This window comes from Mauremys mutica, chromosome 5, assembly GCF_020497125.1.
Source record: "Mauremys mutica isolate MM-2020 ecotype Southern chromosome 5, ASM2049712v1, whole genome shotgun sequence".
Lineage (NCBI taxonomy): Eukaryota > Metazoa > Chordata > Testudines > Geoemydidae > Mauremys > Mauremys mutica.
In genome coordinates, this window is record NC_059076.1 from 39,399,810 (window position 1) to 39,421,617 (window position 21,808).

The following is a 21,808-nucleotide window of genomic DNA, read 5'->3' on the forward strand; positions in this document are numbered from 1 at the left end:
GTGGTTTTAGTTGTTGTTTGCTATTTTTATACCAGATTAAAATGGTGACCTATATAGTAAATGTGAAAGGCTTCCCGTCCAGTTACTAAGCCCCTGAATCAAGAGACCCTACTCCTTCTGAGGAAAAATGATTAAGGCTTTTTCAACATTAGGAAGAGTGGTATTGTAAAACATGTTAATTTATGTAATAGTCCCAGTGTACATAACAAGCTGAATGGTGAATACATACTGTATCTCTTCTTATGCTGCCAACTGTCATTTTAAATATATATATTTTCAAATGTTGCCAATAACAAGAGCATGATAGACTTTTTCTCCCCCCATATAGCGTAGTCATGAGACATGAGTTTCATAAAGAGTTTCAGAAACACTCTGGTCAAGAAAACTTACTCTGTGAGATCAAGGGAAATTAACCCAAAGAACAGTGAAGTCTAAAAATAGTGGGATGCATGAACATAAATAAAAATTAGATCTATCAAACACAACCTCCATCATAACAGCGTACATAAATGTTGTCCTGTAGCTTTACTGTTATCCAGGAATACCCTAGTGCTTTAGGCCAGGTACCATCATGCACCTGAGTAAAGTGCCTCACATCCTCCCTAAGCAGGGGTGAAAGTAACTTACAGGACTTAGCAGTACTGCCGGAGTCCTGAGGGGAGGGCGTAGCCTCATCCGGAAGAGGCGTGGCCTCTCAAGATTTAAAGGCCCTGGGGCACGAGCTGTGGCGGGGAGACCTAGAGCCTTTAAATCAACCAGGGGCTCCCAGCTGTAGAGGTGGCTGGGAGCCCCACGGGGCTCAGGGGCACATTAAAGGGCCCGGGGCTGTAGCCACCAGGGGGAATCCCGAACTTTGCAGGCTGGGGCGGCACATTAAAGGGCCCGTGGCTCTAGCCACCAGGGGGAATCCCGAACTTTGCGGGACTGGGGCAGTGATTTAAAGGGCCCAGAGCTCCTGCCGCTGAGGGAAGCCCGGAGCCCTTTAAATCCCGGCCCCAGCCCGGCCGCCGGAGCTGCGGCTGGGATTCAAAGGGCTCTGGGCTGCCCGCAGCAACAGGGAGCTCTGAGCCCTTTAAATCCCTGCTGTGGAAGTCGATGCAGTCCGGCATGGTGTACTGGCTCGGCTTACTTTCACCTCTGTCCTTAACTGTATTTGGGAGCTTTCTGTGAGTACAGGCGTGACCAGGGGTGAGCTGGAGCCGGTTCGCGCGAACCCGTTGTTAAATTTAGAAGCGGTTTTAGAACCGCTTGTTAACTAGCTTCCCTGCGAGGGAAGCTTTGATGGGCTCTGCCTGGGAAGCCTGTAATTCCTCCTCCCGGCCGCCGGGGGGCGCTGCGCTGTGCTGTGCTGCGAGAGCCATGTGAGCTGCCTCCTGGCCCTGTTGCTGCTCCTGCTCTTTGGACCTCTGGCCCTGGGGCTCCTGCTGCTGCCCCGTGAGTCCCCGGCTGCGTCCTGCTGCTCCCAGCCCCCCCCCCTCCCCGTGTGAGTATCTGCGCCCCTCCCCCACCTTCCCTGCCCGCAGCCAGCCCCTGCCCCCAGCCGCCCCCTGCCCCACCCCCTGCCCGCAGCCAGCCCCCTGCCCATAGCCGCCCGCAGCCAGCCCCTGCCCACAGCCACCCCCAGCCAGCCCACAGCCGCCCTCTGCCCCACCCCCTGCCCACAGCCGCCCCCTGCCCGCAGCCAGCCCCTGCCCACAGCCGCCCTCTGCCCCACCCCCTGCCCACAGCCAGCCCCTGCCCACAGCCGCCCCCTGCCCGCAGCCAGCCCCTGCCCACAGCCGCCCTCTGTCCCGCCCCCTGCCCGCAGCCAGCCCCTGCCCACAGCCGCCCTCTGCCCGCAGCCAGCCCTTGCCACAGCCAGCCTCTGCCTGCAGCCCCTGCCACAGCCACCCCCTGCCTGCAGCCAGCCTCTGCCCGCAGCCACCCCCTGCCCACAGCCGCCCGCAGCCCGCCCGTCTGCATCACCTGCCCACAGCCAGCCCGTGTCACTCCCTGCCTCTAGCTAGCCCTGCCCCACGCCCCTGTCTGCAGCCAGCCCCACATCCACTGGTGCCCTGCAGTTCCCAGGGCAGTAACCCAGCACACCTGCTTTAATGGGGGGGGGGGCAGGGAGCAGCTGGGACCCACACATGTGCACACCCTAGAGCGACCAGACAGCAAGTGTGAAAAATCGGGACGGGGGTGAGGGGTAATAGGAGCCTATATAAGAAAAAGACTCAAAAATTGAGACTGTCCCTGATCACCACCCACACATGTGAAACGGAGCTCATTTCTATTTCAGCCCCATCTTTTTTAAAAAGAACTTTAGGTAGGGTTAAAATACATCTGTATTTTCCTGGACATGTCAGGCTTTTCGGTTCTTAATCACCTCCTGGGAAAATACGGACGTATGGTAACCCTATTGGTACAAAAAATACATGCTGTCGCACATCCCTTAAATCAGAACTTTTTATAAGGAACCCGTTGTTAAGATTTTGGCAGCTCATCACTGGGCGTGACCCTGTGGATAACTATCGGGCTTGTTCCCCTGTAGATGGATCAGCCTGGTTTGTGCTGTTACAGGCGTTGGGGCGCCACCCCGCACAGGCTGCCTGCCGCAGGTAGGCTACACAGGTGCCTCAGGCCTGACTCCGGCCCCTGAGCCAGGCTACACGGCGCTGTTGGCAGGGGGCTGGCGGCGCGGGGTCACTGCCCCCTGAGGCACCTGGCTGCGGGGGGGGGGGCGGGGTGCTCGCTGTGCGTACAAGAGGAGACCGGCTGGGCGGCACCTTCCCGCCCCTCTGACGCCGCGGCCAGCTAGTCCCGAGCCGCCTCCACCCCGGAGCCGCGCGCCTGCGAAGACCCACAGGCAGTGGCGCGGGCCGATGACGTCAGACAGGCGACGCGGTTCCGGTCGCTGCCTGAGTCGCGGGGGCCGCCGCTGAGGGGGCTTTGGAAGCGCTGTGGTGGTTCTGGCCGTGGCGGGTGGGCGCTGCCGCGCGCCGGTAAGTGCGGTGCGCCCGGCCCCAGCGCGTGCGCGGAGTCAGCGCTGCCGCGAGCCGCCTGCGCTGAGCCTGGGGACGGGGCTCCCCCGTCACGAGTCATCAGCCCCGGCAGCCGGGGCCGCGCGCTCTCCGCAGCCCGGTGCGGGGGCTCCCTGGTCCCCGCGGTTGGCAGAACAGCGACTGGCCGCAGTCGGGTTGCAGGAGCTCGGCGAGGCCTTTCCCCGGGCGCTGCGGCGCGCTCCTGGGGCTCAGCTGCCCCGGCACCAGGGCTCCGGCGTAAATCCGAAACAGCTGGGGGTGCAGGAGCGTCTGTCTGGCTCTGGCTCGCCCCTGCATTGAGCAGACAGTGCCCTTTCCAGAGCCGAACAGAGATTTTCTGTCTTCTTAAAATCTCTTCCCCCCCCACCCAGGTCTCTTAAAATCAAACCTCTGTCTGAATTAATTTGAACTTCTGTTGTTATAATTCATCTCTAACGTTACTATAACTGAAAGGGTAGCGAAACGTGCTCTGTTTTACTTTGTGCCTTTCAGGGACTGTGTATGCATGGTAGTTAATTTAACTCTTTCCCCTATACAGTTGGTCTGGGATAGCCCCCTATTTGTCTCAGCATTTACACAGCAACAGGGTAGGGGAAAAGAAAAACACTTAAAAATAGGATAATGTGATTGGAAAACCAACAAATTATGAGACTTCCAACTAAGAACTTTATGCAACTACAGATAATTCTTGAAAAAAATGAAAGGGTAAAACTGTTTATTGAAAGTGATAGCTTTAGGAAATTTGCAGTAAACAGGCTGTCTAAACAGCAACGAACTTTATTTAAAAACAAACAAATATCTGAGCCATACTTTCAGAATTCTGTCCTCCTGGTATTCTTTCTCCAGCACATACATTTGGGGATCATTTTGAACTCAATTTTGACTTGGGTGGTCACAGAATTTAAATGAGTCTAGTCATAACACAGCATAGGCTGTCCCCTTCTGGGTTTAAAATAAACCATTAAATAGGTGGTATGCTATCTGTAGCTAAGAGGTGATTTTCTAGAAAAGTATTGAATACTACAGTTATATGTGTTACTATTTGCTCTTGTGCATTAGTTGCTTGTTGAGGCACAGACCAAATCTTAGAATGGGGGAAAAGCCTGTCTACAGCTCTTGTTTGTCTCTCTCCCCCTCCCCCCCTTTACATTAGCTTTAAAGTGATACTAATCTAAATTAGACCTCTTGCGGTATTTCTGAACTGTTCTGTCTTCTGCTTATTGCAGAAACAGTCTTGGGGAAAAAAGACTTAGTTTACAAATTCAAGCTTCTTTAGGCAAGATCCACTAAAGCCATCGGAAAGCAAATGTCGTCAGAAATGCCAGCAGAAAATCTGTTACCCACAGATATTCCTGATGTGGAAGAAAAGATTAATTCAAATGACAATCAAGGCAAGAAAGGGGAGCCAGGATCAGACAAGACAGAGAGCACTGGAGTTATGTCAAAGAGGCAAATGAAGAAGCTAATGAAGCAGAAACAATGGGAAGAGCAAAGAGATTTACGCAGGTGTGATTTGAATTATGTCTCCGATGTTGCTGATTCCAATCCAGTATTTAATTCTCCTTTTTTGCTGTGCATGAAGTTTATGTACACATTCCGTTCACATACATAATCATTAAAATTAAAGCCAGTGTTGGTTCAAATGTGGAGTATGAGAAACATTCTGGGCTTCTGTGTCAGAGCATCGGGGAGAACTTATTTTAGATGAATGTCCTCCTCAATGGTCTTTGATTCAGCAACTGTTTCTCAGCAGATTGAGGATTTCAGGAGGGCAAACCTGCAAATACTCTGCACTAATTGGTCAAAATGGTTGTTGCTGAGCAACGAGAGGTATTATTTCTACTTTTTGAACTGGCTGAGTGTGCTGCCCCTGGTATCACTGCCAGCCCTGGTAGCCTGATGAGCAAGGCTAGAACCAGGAATCAGTGAGAGTCTCCTCTTTTTGATAATACAGGATGCTGTCACAATCAGAGTGGCTCATTATCTTTTAGGATGATGTGATGGTAGGAATTTATTTTGGGGTAAAGAAAGGGGTATCAAAGCATGGGCTCTTCTAGATCAAGCTGAACCATGGCGATACACCAATTGGCACCTTCCCAAGACAGTGGCTATTCAGAATGAACTTTTTGAGCCTCAGTTTCCTGCCTTGATCTTGGGCTGACCCTTCCCATGTCTCACACTGTAGTATACTTCCTTAGCCACTGAAAAGATACCTGTTAGAATCTGCAGTATAAAATATATTGTTTCACTGAGACCCCTAACTGGCCCTTTTGTCCATAGTGGTTTGTTACTAGTTTATGACCTGATCCAAGTCCCATTGAAATGGATGGGATTCTTTCCGGCGATGTTAGTTAGCTCTGGATCAGACACATAGTGTTATAGGTTTTCTCACTATTCTACAAACCGAGAAAGATGAGCTTTGGGTTGTTTCTGAACTTGTCTCCATTGCTACAGTACTACCCAAGAAACTGGGGCAGCCTCACACTATCTCTTATTTGAACTTTTCAATAAAGCATATGTTTATCTCCTAACCATCTGCCACATGCAGAACATCTAACCAACTGTACAAACCTGGCAATCCTTATTTTTTAACTTTTTATATTTTTTTAGGCAGAGACGAAAAGAGAAACGCCAGAAAAGAAAACTGGAGCGTCAGTATCAGTTGGAATCTAACAATGAAGGGAGTGACAGGAAGCGTATACGTAGAGATGTTATTCCTAGTACTCTTCGCCTTATTATAGACTGCAGTTTTGACAACTTGATGGTATTAAAGGTAAATGAAATTTTGCTATTGGAAGCAAATGGATTCTCTGATACTAATATGGCGTGATCTGAGAATGGAAGAATTTATGGTCAGATGAAAATGAAATAATCTTTGTCTTGGTGCATGAGGGATAGCTTATACGTTGGCTTCTTAAATTTGTCAGATTTCAAAAGATTACCTCTATGTAAACTTGCTAAAAATAGCAGTCATCTTTCTGGAGATCTGTTCTTGAAAATTGATTTGATTCCAGAATAGAAAGTAGAACCTTGTCCCTGATATCAGCCATTAAATGCTCTCATGCTCCAAGAGCACTCTGCTGGGGGGTACGGCAGAGGTCTTTCCTCTCCCTGACCCCCTTTACTGTTCCAGGTATGTTTGAGGCCCCTAGCAGAGTTAGTGAGAACACATGGAATACTGCGTGTTCAGTATTATGGTGATACTCAGCTCTGTTTCAGTCACCTCAGAGCTGGATGGTCTAGTAGAGAAAGTAATCTAGAGTTTTAATGAAATCTCAGGATAGATGAAGTTGAACTGGCTTCTGGGTAATAAAGAAAAGATTGGAGTGATTTTGGTGGGTAGGGGTACAGAATAGGGAGAATCAGAAAGGGCCCCCCCCTGTACTCTAAGGAAGTTTTTTCACCATTTGTAAGCCAGGTGCCATCCAGAGCCATCCCTAGGATATGGCAAATCAGGGCAACTGCCCCGGGACCTGCACTTTGGCAGACTTTGCGCTTCGTGAGGAGGCGGGAGGGGGAGGAGGAGCCCACCTACCAACCTCCCTTTCCCCCCAGCACCTCCTGCTCACCTGTGGGCCCTGCCGATCACCACCTCCCCCACCCTCCCAGTGCCTACCACTGGTTCGGCTCCTGGGGGTGTGGGGGGGAGCAAGGGTGCAGCACGCTTGGGGGAGGGGCGAAACTGGTTGGGGCTGTGGGGGAAGGGGTGGAGAGCGGGTGGGTTCTGTGGGAGGGCACCCCCCTGGCAGACAGGCACCGAGTTTCTGTGTCCCTGGCCCTGCACCCCTATAGGGATGGTCCTGGTGCCATCTTAGTTTTACTGTACTTCTTGTTGACTAAACAGCTATAGCCAAAAAGGCATTTTTTTCACCTACATCTGGCTAGAAGAGTGTGCCCTTTTCTTTTTTGATGCAAGCCTTTCTACCATCATCTGTCTTTATTATTTGTATTATTGTAGCACTTAGGAGCCCTTGTCATGGACCAGGATCCTATTGTGGTAGGTGCTGTACAAATACAAACCCCAAAGACGGTCTCTACCCTGAAGATTTTAAAGTCTGAGAAATGCCTCAAGACTAGACCACCATATTGCACTCTGTGTGAGGCTGCACGCTGAAACACTCAAACTAGCACAGAATACACTGGCAGCTAGAGTGTAATACAGGGAGCATATAACACTAGTACTCAGTGGCACTATTTCCAGTAGGTTTCTGGGTAGAGTTCAAAGTGATTTTTCTGAACCTATTTAAAGTCCTAAATGGGTTGGAACCCAGTTACCTGAGGCATTTCTCTTTATGCTGTACTGTCACAACTGAGATCAGAGGTGCTCCTCTGAGATACATGAGAAGGAGCTGCTGGTAGGGCATTTTCCATAAAAGTTTCTTGACTCTAGAATGCACTTCCTCCTTTTGTGTGCAAAGACGATAGCTTTTCTCAGGTATTTATGAAGGCTGAGGGATTAGAGGTGGAGGGTCTGGAGACTTTGATTGTTTCATGGTACGGCTGGTTAGAGGAAGGCCATTATTTGTTTTTATTTTTCTGTCCTTTGCTGAATAATCTAAACATTTGTTTTTATGTAACTGAAATAAAAACATGGTATTGATGAACTTCATATCCCTGACTTGTTTGAAATTAAAAAAAAAAGAGTATAATTTGCATGAGGTCTTTTGTGTGTGTGGGAAAGGGTGTTTTTATAATTAAAATATGCATGATGATAAAAACAATGAGGAGTCTGGATTCCTTGTTGTTTTTGTGGATACAGACTAACACGATACATGATGATAAAGGAATCTATTCTATTCCTGGAAGTAGTTACACAATCTGTAACTCAATAGTAGTATGTGTATTATTCAGTCGTTCATTGACATATAATTATATAGAACAATGTGAATCAAGTCACAATTTGCGTAAGAGTGGTTAAATATGTACTCTATGGGAGATGCATATATTTGTGTGTATGTGTGTACATAATTCCCTCACAGCTGTCGTTCTCCTTTTCTCTCGGAAGGTCTAATGCCGTCCCACTCAGGAATCTATTTTGCTGGTTAAAAGCTTCCTTTCTCTCTCTCTAGCTTCTGACTGACTCTTGGTAAAGCATTTTGTGGTGATCTGTCTGAAGGACTGTATAAAAACAAATTGTGTTATATACAGGATGTCAAGAAGCTTCACAAGCAAATTCAGAGATGTTATGCAGAAAACCGTAAAGCATTACATCCTGTACAGGTATGTTACAACAGCAATCTATATTTGAGCACTGGTCATGCTTACTGATGTACGGAGCATGCAGAAGAGGCAGTCCTTGCCCAAAAGAGGGTACAGTTTTAGTAAAATAAAAAAAAAACTTAGTTTGATCATATTTCTGTCATTCCTCTATTAAAGGAATGCTAACACTACCTTCCTGATAGTGAGCACCATAAAAATACCTACATAGATAAAAAGGCATGTGAATGCCAATATAAAAGCTGCCAGTCCAAAATACCTTTTGGATGTCCACTTTTCTTTCCGCAGCACATAAGGCAAAAAATGCTTAGTCCTTAACCCTTTGTACTGACGATTCAAAAATGTTCTTGGTGCCAGATTCCTTTAGTAAATAATGAAAGTGAGTTTTAGTTAACACTTCAGAAAAAAAGCTTGTCTGATAAAGCATGTGTGGAGACAAATCAGCATCTTGAATTTGAATATTATACACTTTTTTTTTTTTTTGTATCCCTCTAAGTTTTACTTGACCAGCCATGGAGGCCAGTTGAAGAACAACATGAATGAAAATGACAAAGGATGGGTCAACTGGAAGGTAATGACAGATAATTAAGTAATTCGGTGACTCAGTGGGAAATTTCTATCTTAATATTCCTTCAAGGATTGCTACAGTTACTTTGGTTTGTATCTTTTCCATGTACTGTATTTTATCAAGACACAAACTAACACCACTTTTTTGATCTCTTAATGACTTCAGTTTTGAGTGAATTTAGTGTTCATATGAGTGACTGCCCTGACTTAAGGCTAGCTTTGTATCAGTAGGTATTTCTTCAGTTAATATTACTGATGCATCTCTGTTCTGACTTGTAATGTTCCCACTCCTTGATTCTTGCTATTCATGGCTTTTTATCTCAGATTGTATTGACTAACCATGAAGCTAAATACATCTGTTATGCCTTGATCTAGACTAGATTCTGGTTTCCAGAGGTGAAGTGTTAGTGAGCTGACCCATACTATCTTGCCTGACACGAGTACTGTCAAGAATGGCACATTCAGAAAGACTGCTGACATACTGGGTTTCTTGTAACTCCTTTTCTTTAATAATGTTCCCACATTATTTTAATTGTTTGCATGAGGAAGCATTGCCTAGGAGGAGGTCAGAGTTCCTTACTCAGTTCTATCAAATGTTGTGTGACCTTGAGCAAATCTCTTTCGGTACGTCTATGCTGCACTAAAACACCCGTGGCTGGCCTGTTAGTGTGGGGCTATAAAGTGATTTTAAATAACATATGATCTACATGTATGTCTGTCTTACCTAGGGGCTTACCGTCCCCTGATGGTAGTCTGGGTGGCCCTAACTTCTTCAGATAACCCCAGTGGGTGTCTGTCTAGTCTGTTGGTTCTGAGTCGTCCACACAACTACTCCCTTCTTGAGAGTGATCATTTTTAAACCCTGTGATAGATCTGTACATAAGTGTCGTTAGGAAAGAAACTGAGTGTTTGTAGAGAAGTGGCATACCTTGAGCTATTCTTTCCTTCCTGCTTGATTTTTCTTACAGCACCTATTAACTAAACCAATATATTCATACAATAACTTGGTCAACAAACTATATTAATAAGTTATAGAGCAGTTCCATCACACAAGTCCCGGTGACTGCTTTTAAAAAGCAGTAGCAGAAATCTTTCTTGCCAAGCAATAGTTGAGCATTTATCCTGGCTTCCCTTTCGAAAAAAGATCTTGGAAGTGATTTAGGTCCACAGGGACTTTTTAAGGGAGTCACAAGGGTTTGGCCTCTTCTGAGAGTCCAGAGGAATTGCAGAAGGCCTTAAACTTTTCACAAGCCACTGCTTCTGAGAGCTGTGCTGGGAACTGTGGGATAGGTACCTAGAAAGCAGTACAGTGGATATGGGACAAAACTGTATTTGACTTGGCATAGACAGCATGGTCACACTGCTCCATTGGTACTTCTGTTGGTGTTTAGCCTGGCCAAGCATTATTCAATAGTGTGAGTAACCTTTGAACTTCTTTGTATCTCAAAGGATATCCATATTTCATCAGAGCATTATAATGAGCTAATGAAGAAGGAAGACCTCGTGTATCTTACATCAGACTCCCCTGATGTGCTGAATGAAGTAGATGAGACTAAAGCCTATGTAATTGGAGGTCTGGTGGATCACAATCACCACAAGGTAGACAGATACTACGTTCTTTAAAGCTGCTCTTTCAGCATCTAATTTAGTGTTCTTACTGAACACATGCAAATCAGCAAAAACAGATACTTTTTAAATAACATATTGGTTGATTTTGTGCAGTAAAACTTTTAAGAGCCAAAAGTGGAGGTGGTTGTATGTAGTGACTTTTTGTAGTTCATGTGTCATTAAAAAAATTGGAGGATAAATTTTGTCTTGGCAAATGATTCTTCAGAACAAAGCGGGTTGAACTACTGTCAAAGCTAGAGAGCTAAATGGGGCTCTGTTGGCCTGCAGAATGTAGTCACTGCAGTACCAATTTCTTAATTTTTCATAAGTGTTAAAGGAATACTAGAATTTAAAATAACAAACCAAAAACACTACTCTCTCTTTAAAAAAAATAATAATTAATAAACAGCTCAGGTAACCTTGAGTTTTAATATTTGCTAAATAAGATACAATTCTGAATAATTTGTAGTAATTCTTAGTGTTCAACACACATACTACCTTAAAACAGACTGTACTTCGCACTTTGTCTTGAGTTGCGACAGTATAACACTGCTTGCAAAACCCTTGCCTGAAAACAGTAATTATCTTACTCGTTTTGTCTTTCTTTCCTAGTGGTAGACAGCTCATTATATAGTACAGTCTTATCAGAAATCGTGATTTTTGGTTAACTTTTGGGGGGGGGTGTCTTTGCTGCAGGGGATTACTTACAAAAAGGCACTAGAACAGGGAATTGGTCATGCACAGCTTCCACTTGGAAATTTTGTGAAAATGAACAGCCGGAAAGTATTGGCAGTTAATCATGGTAAGTCATGAGTTTGCAAAATAAAAATGAAAATGTGCAGAATGTGTCAGCAATATCAAGTTATATGAATCTTCAAAAGTACATCAGAGCATAAAGACCTAATTCTTATTTCAGTAGTGGCTGGGTGCCTTTAATCTTTATAAAAGTGAGATTTTTTTCCAATTGTGCCTGAATGACTTAGGACAACTCAATGGGACTTAAGTTCCTATGGAAACATGGCACTCTGGAAAATCCTACCCACGGTGGCTAAATTTCTTCCTTGAAAACAGTTAAAGGACAAGAATATTAGGATTTGCCATTGTGTTTCTATTCCCTTTAAAAGATAAATGCAAGAGATGAAAAACTGGCCCTGTTTCACAGTTTTGGTGTTCATTGATTATGTGGTGGATAGTTGCACAATTTATTCAACTGGCTTTTAGCAATGTTCTGTTTTCTCTCCCTGATTCTCTTGCATTGACATTCAGCAAGATCCCAGAATGCATGTACTTGGTTTTCGGCATCTGATAGGTTGAGGTATACAACCACACTCTCTACCTAATCTATCTTTTTCTTTTTCTAAAAAAGCCCTTAGTCCTTTCAGTTTTGACACCTGGGACCTTTAAGTGATTAGTTAGATTTAAATATAAGCATATGCAATATGGTTGCTGCTCAACTTTTTTTTTTTTTTAAATTTGGTTTTACTATTTTATGTGTCTTTATTTTTCACCATTTGAATTTCCTCTACCATCTCTTATTTTATTGAAAATGTCCTTTTATTGTTGCTGCTAAAAGTATTTATTATCTTAAATATTATCAAATGTTGATGATGTGTGCAATGGCATGCTCATCCAGTCTCAAAATTACCAGTGGATGTACATCATAAATTTAGCAGAGAATCAGCTATAACTTTGATTACTTAAGCTTAATCATTAACTAGTGACTTAAGTATTACCAAAACGCATATATTGGAAGCATTTCACACACACACACAGCTGTAGCTTTAAATATTGTATCACAAGGTAGGGAAGAGGGTTCCACATATTATCCATTTAAAACTGCAGGATATTAGCTGGGGCCATTTTAGTAGTTCTCCTGCAACAGTCGTATACTGACCTCTAGTATCATTTCTGGGTGCTATCTTCTAGGCTGGGAGTCAGATCACAGTTCTGTGCCTGACTCTTCTGCTGATCCACTGTGTATTTTGGGCAAGTCTCTTAGCCTCTCTGAATCTATCTGTAAAATGGGATTTTTTATGTTTATCTGCCATTGTAAAGCATTTTGAGAACGACAATTGAAAAGCAATAAACATGTAAAGTACTTCTATTAAAATCTCATGTTAATGCAATATCCTTGTTGAGGACTTTAGGCACAAAAGACAGGAAATTCAAAACGTAAGGTGCCTTTAACTATTATAATTCAATCCCTTGCATATATTGTAACCTTAATATTATTTGGCCCAATTTCAATAGGAATACTTTGATGCGAAGTACAACTTGACATGAATAAGGATGGCAGAATTGGGCCAACAGAGCATGTTCTGTAATTGAGCAGGGACATAACATTGGAACAAGGTTAAGCGGGACAATGTTAAATGATGAGTTACTGTATTGGAAAATGTTGTTTAAAATTTCCCTCCACCTCTGAACATTCTTTCTAGTTCTGGCTGCTATTTTGAGGCCACTCTGTCTATCAAGACTGTGAGCTAGGAACTGCTAGCTTGGATTCTGAGTCCCTCTCAGCATTAGGCAGAGAGGTTAAGCAACTTTCCTCCATTTCCCTATCTGTAAAATGTAGATATTTATTTGTCTGTTTGAGGATCATTGTGAGGATCTAAGTGATTATAAAGCACTAAGAAGATTAAGCATTCTACATAGAGTAATTACAAAATATTATAACAAGGCAGGTCAAATTTAAGGTGTACATTAACTTGTGTCCTTTTATTTAAAAACAAATACAACGAAATCAGCGTGGCACAAGTGTAACATGTCAGAGTGCGGTGGGTAGGAGGAAGAGATGACTGTTTTTGTTTGGGTAATTATCTTTTCTGCACCATTCTTTAGCATAGTAAAAGGAAGCAAGTACATTTTGTGCCTGGGTTGGGTGTATCATCCATGACTCTGTAAGGCTGTTCTAAATAATTTTCAAAGCATACTTATTTTGGGAGCAGAGGGAAAGCTCATACAAGAACAAGAATTGACTGCTGCAGCTGTACTGGATTTTCTGTTTAATCCAAAGGGCTTGCTTTATTTTGTGGTGTTGGGGGAAGAGGTAAGATCCTTGCAACAGTTGGCTTATGTTTTTAAACGTGTGTTCTTTAAGAATTAGTCTCTGTTCCTGTCAGAAATTCAGTTACTTCACTATTGAAGAGCTGGTGGTCTCTCTTGGTTGCAGTGTTTGAGATAATCCTCTCTTATCTGGAGAAGAGAAACTGGAAGGAAGCATTTTTCAGTGTCTTGCCACCACGGAAAGGGGCCAGTCCTCTGGGCGAAGCCAATGACTCCTCCAAATGTGAGCTGCATGAAAAAGAGGCTGGTGAAGATAATAGCTCGGACAGCGACTAGGCAACTGTGGAAGAGGGCAGGAATGAGAAGTGCATGTGGCACAAAGGATAGAAATAAGACATGAGTTAGATGAAACATTTGAGAACAATCTATCTCACTAGTGGTATTTGTTTAAGTGGCTACACTTGGAATGACGTTGTAAAGATTAATGTTATTTTTACCTTGAAAATACTTCATTTTTGGAGCTTTTTATAAAGTAAATTAATGGCAAATGCAGAACTTATTTTGTTATGGAAGCTAATATTTATTTTCTTTTAAAATATTTTATTTGATACATACAGAGCGGTATTATTTTATTTTTCCTGAAGCTTGTGATGAAACCTAATAATTAATGTGTTTGTAACTGTCCCTGTTTTGTGTATGTACCCTTGATATTTTATTATTCTTCCCTATTCACCCCTATCATATATTATGTCTTAAAAGCAATGAGTGTCAAAGGTTAATGAATCTGAAAGCTCCTTCCAGCATTGTCTGTTGCAAAGTGTGTATAACCTCTCATCATCAGTGTGGGGGGTTTCTGAGCAAAGAACAGTCTTATGGTCTCTGAAAAAAACATTGGGAGCCAAGAACTCTGCTTTGGACACTTTAAAACATAATTTTTTAAAAAACATCATCTGTCACAGCAGACCTGCCTATAGAATGAGTATCCTCCTTCTCTGGCAGGGTTGTGAATATTTCAAAAAAAAGTTACTCTTCTTGCCTCCTGAACTGAAGCTTTCTGTTCTAACTAAATTTTTAAAATAGCCATTTCAGTACTCCTGAAGCAGGCCAGAAGACAGCATTGGGGGCAGAAGGTGCCCTTTCACACCTGTGAGGCCATTCTCTCATCCCTTTCTGCAGGGGCTATCGAGAAGGTAGCCAGTTGTAGTATAGCTTTTGGGATGTGGACAAGTACCTACCAAGAGCAAGTCTGCAATCATCAATAGACTCCCAAAGAGCATTTGGATGATAGCAGCTTCTGGGCACTTGTGACGTGGGCGGGTTTTGAACAGGGGCCATAGATGTGACTGGCTCTGTACCCAGCTCCAGTCCTCCTTCCACTGTCACCACTTTCAGACTGGGAATTGAACTGGAATTGTGTAGATTTACATGTGGCCTATAGTTTTACAGGGTTGGCAACAAGCAAATTATGATTGGACATGTTCAGTGTGATCATTGTTGTGCTTTCTTTTTTTAATATAAATTAATTTTGAGAACTCATTTAGGCAGCCATCTGATAAACTACAGTGAAGATTCATCTGCCTTAGGTCGTTGGCAACAGTTTGTTGCTCAAATGAAATGCTGTGGTGGGTTCATTGTGTAGATATGCCACAGAGAAATATGTTACGTTTTGTCTCTGAACCTGGAGAAACTTTTGGACAAAAGCATTGTCTTGTTTTGTTTGAAGAGCCAAAGAAATGTACAGCATAAACAAAGTAAAGCACTTGCCAGTACCAGTTTCCTTTGTTAATAAACAAATGTGTAAAATGGCAAAGGTTCAAAGTGTACATTTTACAGTTGAGGTATTGCATACTGCTGCACATAGTATTCATTAAATCTGATCTAAGCATTTCATGTTTCAGTTAAGATTTTCTAATTCTGCCATGTGTCTTGTTTCCTTCTCAGATTTGAGCACATTAAAATTAAATGCTACAATTTATTCATGTGGAATTAATTCTACAACTCTAAAAGGTAGCTCTTCTGCATTGTTGTATTGACCAGACTTTTTTTTGGTATGGTGGAAGTTACATTTTTTTTTTTTTTTTTTTTTTTTACAACAAAATATATTCTCTTGTCTCTTCACTGGTGTGATTTACGTATTAAGCAAGAATTAATTTCTTTTTAACCCAAAAGCTCTGAAATGAACACTTTACAACATCTGCTGCAGATAACTTTGAAATATATTCATGTCTTTGTTTCAACATATTACACACTATTTAAAACAATTTCTTTCTTACGTTTTCCTCTCTACTGTGTGTTAGCCACTGCCTCTCTCATTTGGCTTCTGCCTCAAGTTTTTGTTTTCTCTTTTTTTTCATTTGCACTAACATATCACCATGTCTTATGTCTTATTGTGTCAAATATAATGATTTGAAAGTGGTTGTAGAGTGCTCATCATTACTGTTTTTAAAATAATGAGTTGCATAATGTGAAAATCAATCGTTTGCAAGTAGGAGACTCTTGATCAATGAAACATTCAGGACTTCTGTCATGGGCAAAGTGATTCATTTTGGAGAGGAGATGTGACTCACTTAAAACTTTGTACTAACTTCAAATTTGCACTTTTTAAGACAAGCAACATCATTTTTTCAGCTCAGTTGGCAATTGTAAGGCACCAAGGTCCATACATGAGCCAGATCAGTTTAACTTGACTCATTTCTCTCTCTCCCAATGCATCCTCTTCTCCTTTGTCAGTATTTTAAATGACATGCACTTTGGGGCAGGGACATCTTAGTTTTATTTCTTTTCCAAGGCTGAGTATATTGTTGTTGATAAACCATAAGCAACATCAATTGAGCTGTGCAATCCTGATGCCTCTCTGAGGCAATATCAAGAGTGGATGACAAAAGGTAATCAGTCTTTTTCCCCCCCCTTCTTCTCCAGATATTTAGGTGTTGTTTATCACAGGACACTATACCTCCCACGTTCATTTTGACATCAAGTTTAACTTTAATTCACTGTTTATAGTCAACTAAATAGTATTCAACATTATTCCTACTTATTTGTTACTCTTTTATCTGCTTCCCTTTTAACTGCTTATTGAAATTACTTTGAACTTCTACCCAGCCAGCAGAGCTCTGTGCTCACTTTTATGAAGAGTGAAGCTCTTGAAAACTTGTCCTTTAGTAAGGACTGTAAAGGGTATATAACTCATCGCTATTTGTTTATTGTGCATCGCAAAGATTGTACACTTACTAAATCAGCCTAGTCTCCAATAACATGGGAATAGCTTCCAAGAACAATGGAGTATAAATACTCTGAGGAATATTGGATTGCAACCTGAGCACTTCATGAAGTGTTTAAAAATGCTTGAGGTGGAGTGTTTTAAACTAGTGTAGCAAAATTCTCAATTACTGAGGGACAATCTCCACTCATTGATATATTTTGCTTTCCACAACCAAATCTCTGTACAACTTTTCATGAGTGATGTAGCTGAGTATTTGGATTCTAATATCTAAACTATATTGTTAAATCTATTCACCTAAAGCTGGGTTATTGCTGATTATGTACTCTATGTATCATGACTTTTTAAAACAAACTTTGTATTTGTGGATGATCTAAGCACTATACCCAGATGTACAGACACGCTTTTCTTAACCTATGTATTATATAATTTGGCCTTCTTATCAACATAAAGAAAACCGAAGTGATGCACCAGCCTGCTCCGAAAGCCCAACACCAAGAGCCCATCATCACAGTGAAGGGGCAAAAGCTGCAAGCAGTGGACCAATTTACATACCTTGGCAGCACCCTCTCCCGTGCAGTGACAATTGACATCGAGGTCAACTGCAGAATCGCCAAGGCAAGCTCTGCATTTGGCGGACTGCTGACCAACGTGTGGGACCGCCGTGGAATAAGCCTTGCTACAAAGCTTAAAGTCTACCGAGCAGTAGTGCTAACTACCTTGATGTATGCCAGTGAGACCTGGACTGTATACAGGAGGCACGCTAGGCAATTGAACCACTTCCACACGACTTGCCTCCGCAGACTTCTGAGGATTCGGTGGCAGGATAAGGTGCCTGACACAGAAGTCCTTTCCAGAGCAGGCCTGCCATCAGTTTACACTCTGCTTATGAAAGCCCAGACACGCTGGGCAGGCCATGTTGTGAGGATGCCAGACCACCGCATCCCCAAACAGCTCTTCTATGGTGAGCTGTCTCAAGGAAAGCGATCGCACGGGGGACAAAAGAAGCGATACAAAGATACGCTGAAAGCCTCTCTTAAGTCCCTGGATATCGACATCACCTCCTGGGAAACCCTGGCACAAGACCGATCGACATGGCGTACGCTGATCCACCAAGGCTGCCAGACATCTGAAGCTAGAAGGATAACACTAGCACAAGAGAAGCGAGCACTCCGTAAAGCCAGAGCTGCAAATGTTGTAACAGTGGTGCCCACGCATGTCTGCCCGACATGTGGCAGAACATTCCGTGCCCGTATTGGCCTTACCAGCCATTTGCGGACGCACTGTGGACAGCTCACAACCTGATAGATGTTAAGGTCTTCTTCGAAAACGATGGACGAACATCATCATCATCATCATCATCATTATATAATTTGTTTAACTTTAGCTTTAATAAAATTTTAAAATTGAGCCTTTTCAATCACAGTAGATAGGATCCTGCAGACTCAGCTGTTAGTGTCAGGGACAGTGATAGTTTGAAGATAGGCCATCTCATTTTATTATAGTAGGATGAAATGTGACTACCTCACAAGAATAGTCTTATGGGAGTGTCCATCATTGCTACGTACTGTCTTTTTGAAGGGAAGCCACGTAACTGAAAGAGCAGATGCTCAAGGGCATGGAGTGAAAGGAGGACATGCACACTTTCTTTAGCTTAAGAAAACTTCATCATGAAGCATTTTTATTAGGATCAGTCAAAAATTGGATTAAGTACAATGGGTTGTCACTAATATGTTAAAGGACTATTTAACCTGTTAAATATATTTATTGAAGCACTTTTGCCACATGTGTGAGTGTACATATCTTACAACTTATCTTCAATGAGGCAGATTTGGCGGGGGACTAGCTTTATGTTCTTATGCAAATAAGTACAGACGGTATTGGGAAAAAAAACTTATAAAATGTTGTTGATTGTAGTTGTCTTTGTAAACCAATACACTTCTCACTCTAATATATTTGCTCAATAACCTACCAGGACCACAAGCAGCTTCAGAGGAAAGTTAAGCATGCTGTTGAAAGGACACATTAGCATTGTTGCCATCAATTGTTCAGTAATGACTCTCTCATACTCTGTTAGATTGGGCTTGTTCTACTGTTCTTGAAGCTGACTTTTTATTATTTACTTTAAAGAACAAAGGTAAGTAATGAAATAAAATATCAACTCAACCAAGAGATTTCAGTTGTTTTCTCTTCATCCTTAACTTTCCCTGTTGTCCTTTACTCCTGGAGCAACAATAGCAATTGCTTACATGGAAAATTAGTATTAATTTAAAAGATTTCAAATTGTTTCCTTTCTTTTCAATGTGACTTAGGTGCAAACAAGGAGTGATAGCATCATGTAACCATTCTGTTGTTTTGTTAACCAGGGAGCCGCAGACCAAAGGTTGAGAATCTCTGGCCTAGATCTTTTAGTGAACCAAAAACAGAGGTGTGACTTCTCTTATCCAAACATGCCCAAAAGGGTGGGTTAAGGTAGGGTTTCAATAAATGGTTCCAGTTTTAAATAGGCTGTGCTTGCCACCATTTCTGTGATCTCGGGTTTATTTAGTTGGTTTTGTTGGGGCTTTTTGTCCTCCCTTTCTTTCCCCTCATTCCCCTTCCCCCCACCTCACCCCCAGTGTTAAATACATGACACTTCTCAGCTATTATGAGAGGAATTGATCTAGATAATCGCTTACTCTTTTTGCAGAGAGCATGTCATTCTGCCTGTAGTCATGCTTTTTCTAGTGAGCTAGGATTGAAAATTTAGGGTCAGCTTTTCAAAAACTGGTGTGTGACTTGCACCTTGCAAAACATACATGTGCCCATGTATCTCTATAATTACATGAGCAGTTGGCATATCCACACACAATGTATCCATTTGTGGGCCTGACCCCTGTGCACAAATATGTGTATATATGCACATACTTGTTAGGGGGCAAGTCAGCTGCCAAGCTTTTAAATGCAGCAAAGAATCCTGTGGCACCTTATAGACTAACAGAGCTTTTAAATGTGTTGCCTGAGGTTTTTTTGATCAAGTTGCGACACTCTCTTATGGTGTCATATAATAAACTCTAGAATGCAGAGAAAAAGATTAGTTCTGTGGTTACAACTCCACCCACAGCTAAAGTTGTAATCAAGGTGTAATATAGTACTGCCCAGTTGCTGTACAGTGCATCATTTCAGAGAGGCTAGAAAGCATAACAGCAGTGGATACTCTTTTCACTTGATGTTCCAAGTTAATAGCAAATTTAGGTTTCCTTAAAGATGAAATGCCTGTGTTAAGAGTCTTGCAGGGTAGATGAAACATCTTTTATTTACAGTTCTCTTAATCTTACTTGTATAGGCATTTTGAATGAAATATCCAAAAGTTTCTGGAGAAGTCATTCTGTATATACTCTTCAGTGGTCTTTGGTGAAACACTTACGGACTAAATGAAATTAACACAAGTTTTTGTTTTTAAAGGGGAAGCCAGCGTTAGGTATGTTTGTAATTATTGCTGCTAATAGTACATATGGTAATACTTGAAGGGAAGAGTTGTGCTGTTTCAGAAGCTTTAAAGAGGAAGTTATTCTCTGGCAGTAAGATGTCTCTGATCAGTGGGTAACTTGCTGTAGCGGAGGTGGGGCTTCTGTCGGAGTGCTAAGGAAGGACTGTGGCACCTTCCTCTGTGTACGTTTTCAGAAATTGGGATTGTAAGTCTCTCCCCTCTTGTGGACAAATGACCATCTCTCTCCCTTTCTGGAAAAGATTTTTGAACAATAAAGCTTTATACCACATTAAGCTTAGGCTTTGTTTTTCAATATTTGTTTGGCTTTTAGCATGCGTTTCTGGTAGTATTATGAAAATAGTAGCATGGAGGATCTCCAACTGCATGACTCTTTGAGAAGAGAAAATTGTTGGTCTCTGAGAAATTACAAAATTCCTTCTCTGGTTTCCTTTCTCATCCTTCCCATGTAAAGTCTCCACCCACAGGTATTCTAAACTATACTTTCACTCACTATGGAATGATAGTAGTACTTTTGAACCAGTGTAAATAGAGTGTACCCCCCTTTTTGGGTGGAGGGTCAAACTCACTATATCCTGGTGTGCTAATACAGGTTACTGCTAGCACAGTCTCATGATCATGTAAACAACTCAGACTACCACTTTCTTGTAGAAGGGGTAGTCTTTTTTTTTTCCCCCATGTGCTGCTTTGTTAACCTTTATTGCACTCCAGATGTATAACACCTGGAAGGTGGTGATCTGAGGGAGGTGAAACTGTCTGGGTAGGGGCTGCAAATGTGTCTTTGGTAGCTGAGGGAGACTGACTAGGAAAGCATGTTTTATTTAGAGGACGAGGGAGATGTGCTGGTTGATGGTGCAAGGCAAGGTGGAATCCAAAAGCTAGTTGACAGGAAGAGTTTGGGCACATGTCTGAGGAATAGCGGGAGGTTTTGACTGTGTGGAGGAAGAAATCAGGAGAATTTACAGAAAGGTGAATCCTAGTGGTGGTTGAAGTAAGATTGTCAGCAGCTGCAAATAAGTATACTTTGCACTGCTTTGTTAATGAGGTGCAGTCAGTGGGGAAAGTGATACATGAATGTTCTTTCTAAGGAGGCTGAATCAGTGGTGATAATAAAAAGCGCAGATTCTCAGAAATCTAACTCCCAATTAACTTGACATACTGCTGTATTTTTCATACTGCCATTGAATTCTCTTCATCCCAGTGTAAAAAATAAACTCTAAACTGTTTAAAATTTTCAAGGATCTTACATACAAAACCTTAAAGTGCAATATGTCTACACTATGGCATTGGATACATTTCTAGCTGTATAGTGTCTTAGAATTTCCATCACCTACCTTGTTCCATTCCTTTACTTGCTTCTGATGCTTTACTTGAAGGCCTGAATAGAACAGGGAGAGCTTATAAAGCCATAAAAAAAGAAACAGCAGGCATTTTGTGTGAGCTGATATATACAGCAATGGCTTAAAGGGTTCTTTGGTGCCTGTAAACCTTGGCACTGTTCCACTTGTATAACTTTGTACCCAAGAATGGAATCTCTCCTACCTAGCAACATTTTCAATTCAAGCTCTAGCTGACAAGCCTCAATCGCAAAACCAACACTTTCACGACTGACATCTTTAAACTTAATTCCATTCTTCATTTCTATTCTAAATTCTCTGACTTTTCTGCATGAAAAGTTTC

At 42.4% G+C, this 21,808-nt stretch overlaps 2 protein-coding genes across 5 annotated transcripts in view; one reads left to right on the forward strand and one right to left on the reverse strand.

Moving 5' to 3' along the window:
• The first annotated feature begins 1,148 nt into the window (after nt 1-1,148).
• On the forward strand, nt 1,149-15,500 carry TRMT10A (tRNA methyltransferase 10A). Of its 3 annotated transcripts, none has more exons than XM_045018961.1 (8): nt 1,149-1,166; nt 4,250-4,529; nt 5,634-5,796; nt 8,172-8,243; nt 8,737-8,811; nt 10,257-10,406; nt 11,112-11,217; nt 13,588-15,500. In XM_045018961.1, the coding sequence occupies exons 2-8, from the start codon at nt 4,330-4,332 to the stop codon at nt 13,755-13,757; spliced, it is 936 nt and encodes a 311-aa protein (XP_044874896.1). In that variant the 5' UTR covers nt 1,149-1,166; nt 4,250-4,329; the 3' UTR covers nt 13,758-15,500. The 3 variants fall into 3 exon arrangements, with proteins under 3 accessions (XP_044874896.1, XP_044874895.1, XP_044874894.1); XM_045018960.1 differs by lacking the exon at nt 1,149-1,166 and adding an exon at nt 2,531-2,600; XM_045018959.1 differs by lacking the exon at nt 1,149-1,166 and adding an exon at nt 2,791-2,984.
• A 2,830-nt stretch (nt 15,501-18,330) lies between these two features.
• C5H4orf17 (chromosome 5 C4orf17 homolog) overlaps nt 18,331-21,808 on the reverse strand; it is a 39,453-nt gene continuing 35,975 nt past the window's right edge. The window contains exons 8-9 of one of the 2 annotated variants that reach the window (XM_045018958.1): nt 21,463-21,506; nt 18,331-20,361 (exon numbers count right to left, since the gene is read on the reverse strand). In XM_045018958.1, coding sequence (XP_044874893.1) covers nt 20,189-20,361; nt 21,463-21,506 — 217 coding nt within the window. In that variant the 3' untranslated portion in view covers nt 18,331-20,188. The remainder of the gene's footprint in view (nt 20,362-21,462; nt 21,507-21,808) is intronic. The other variant, XR_006579782.1, reaches the window with a different exon arrangement.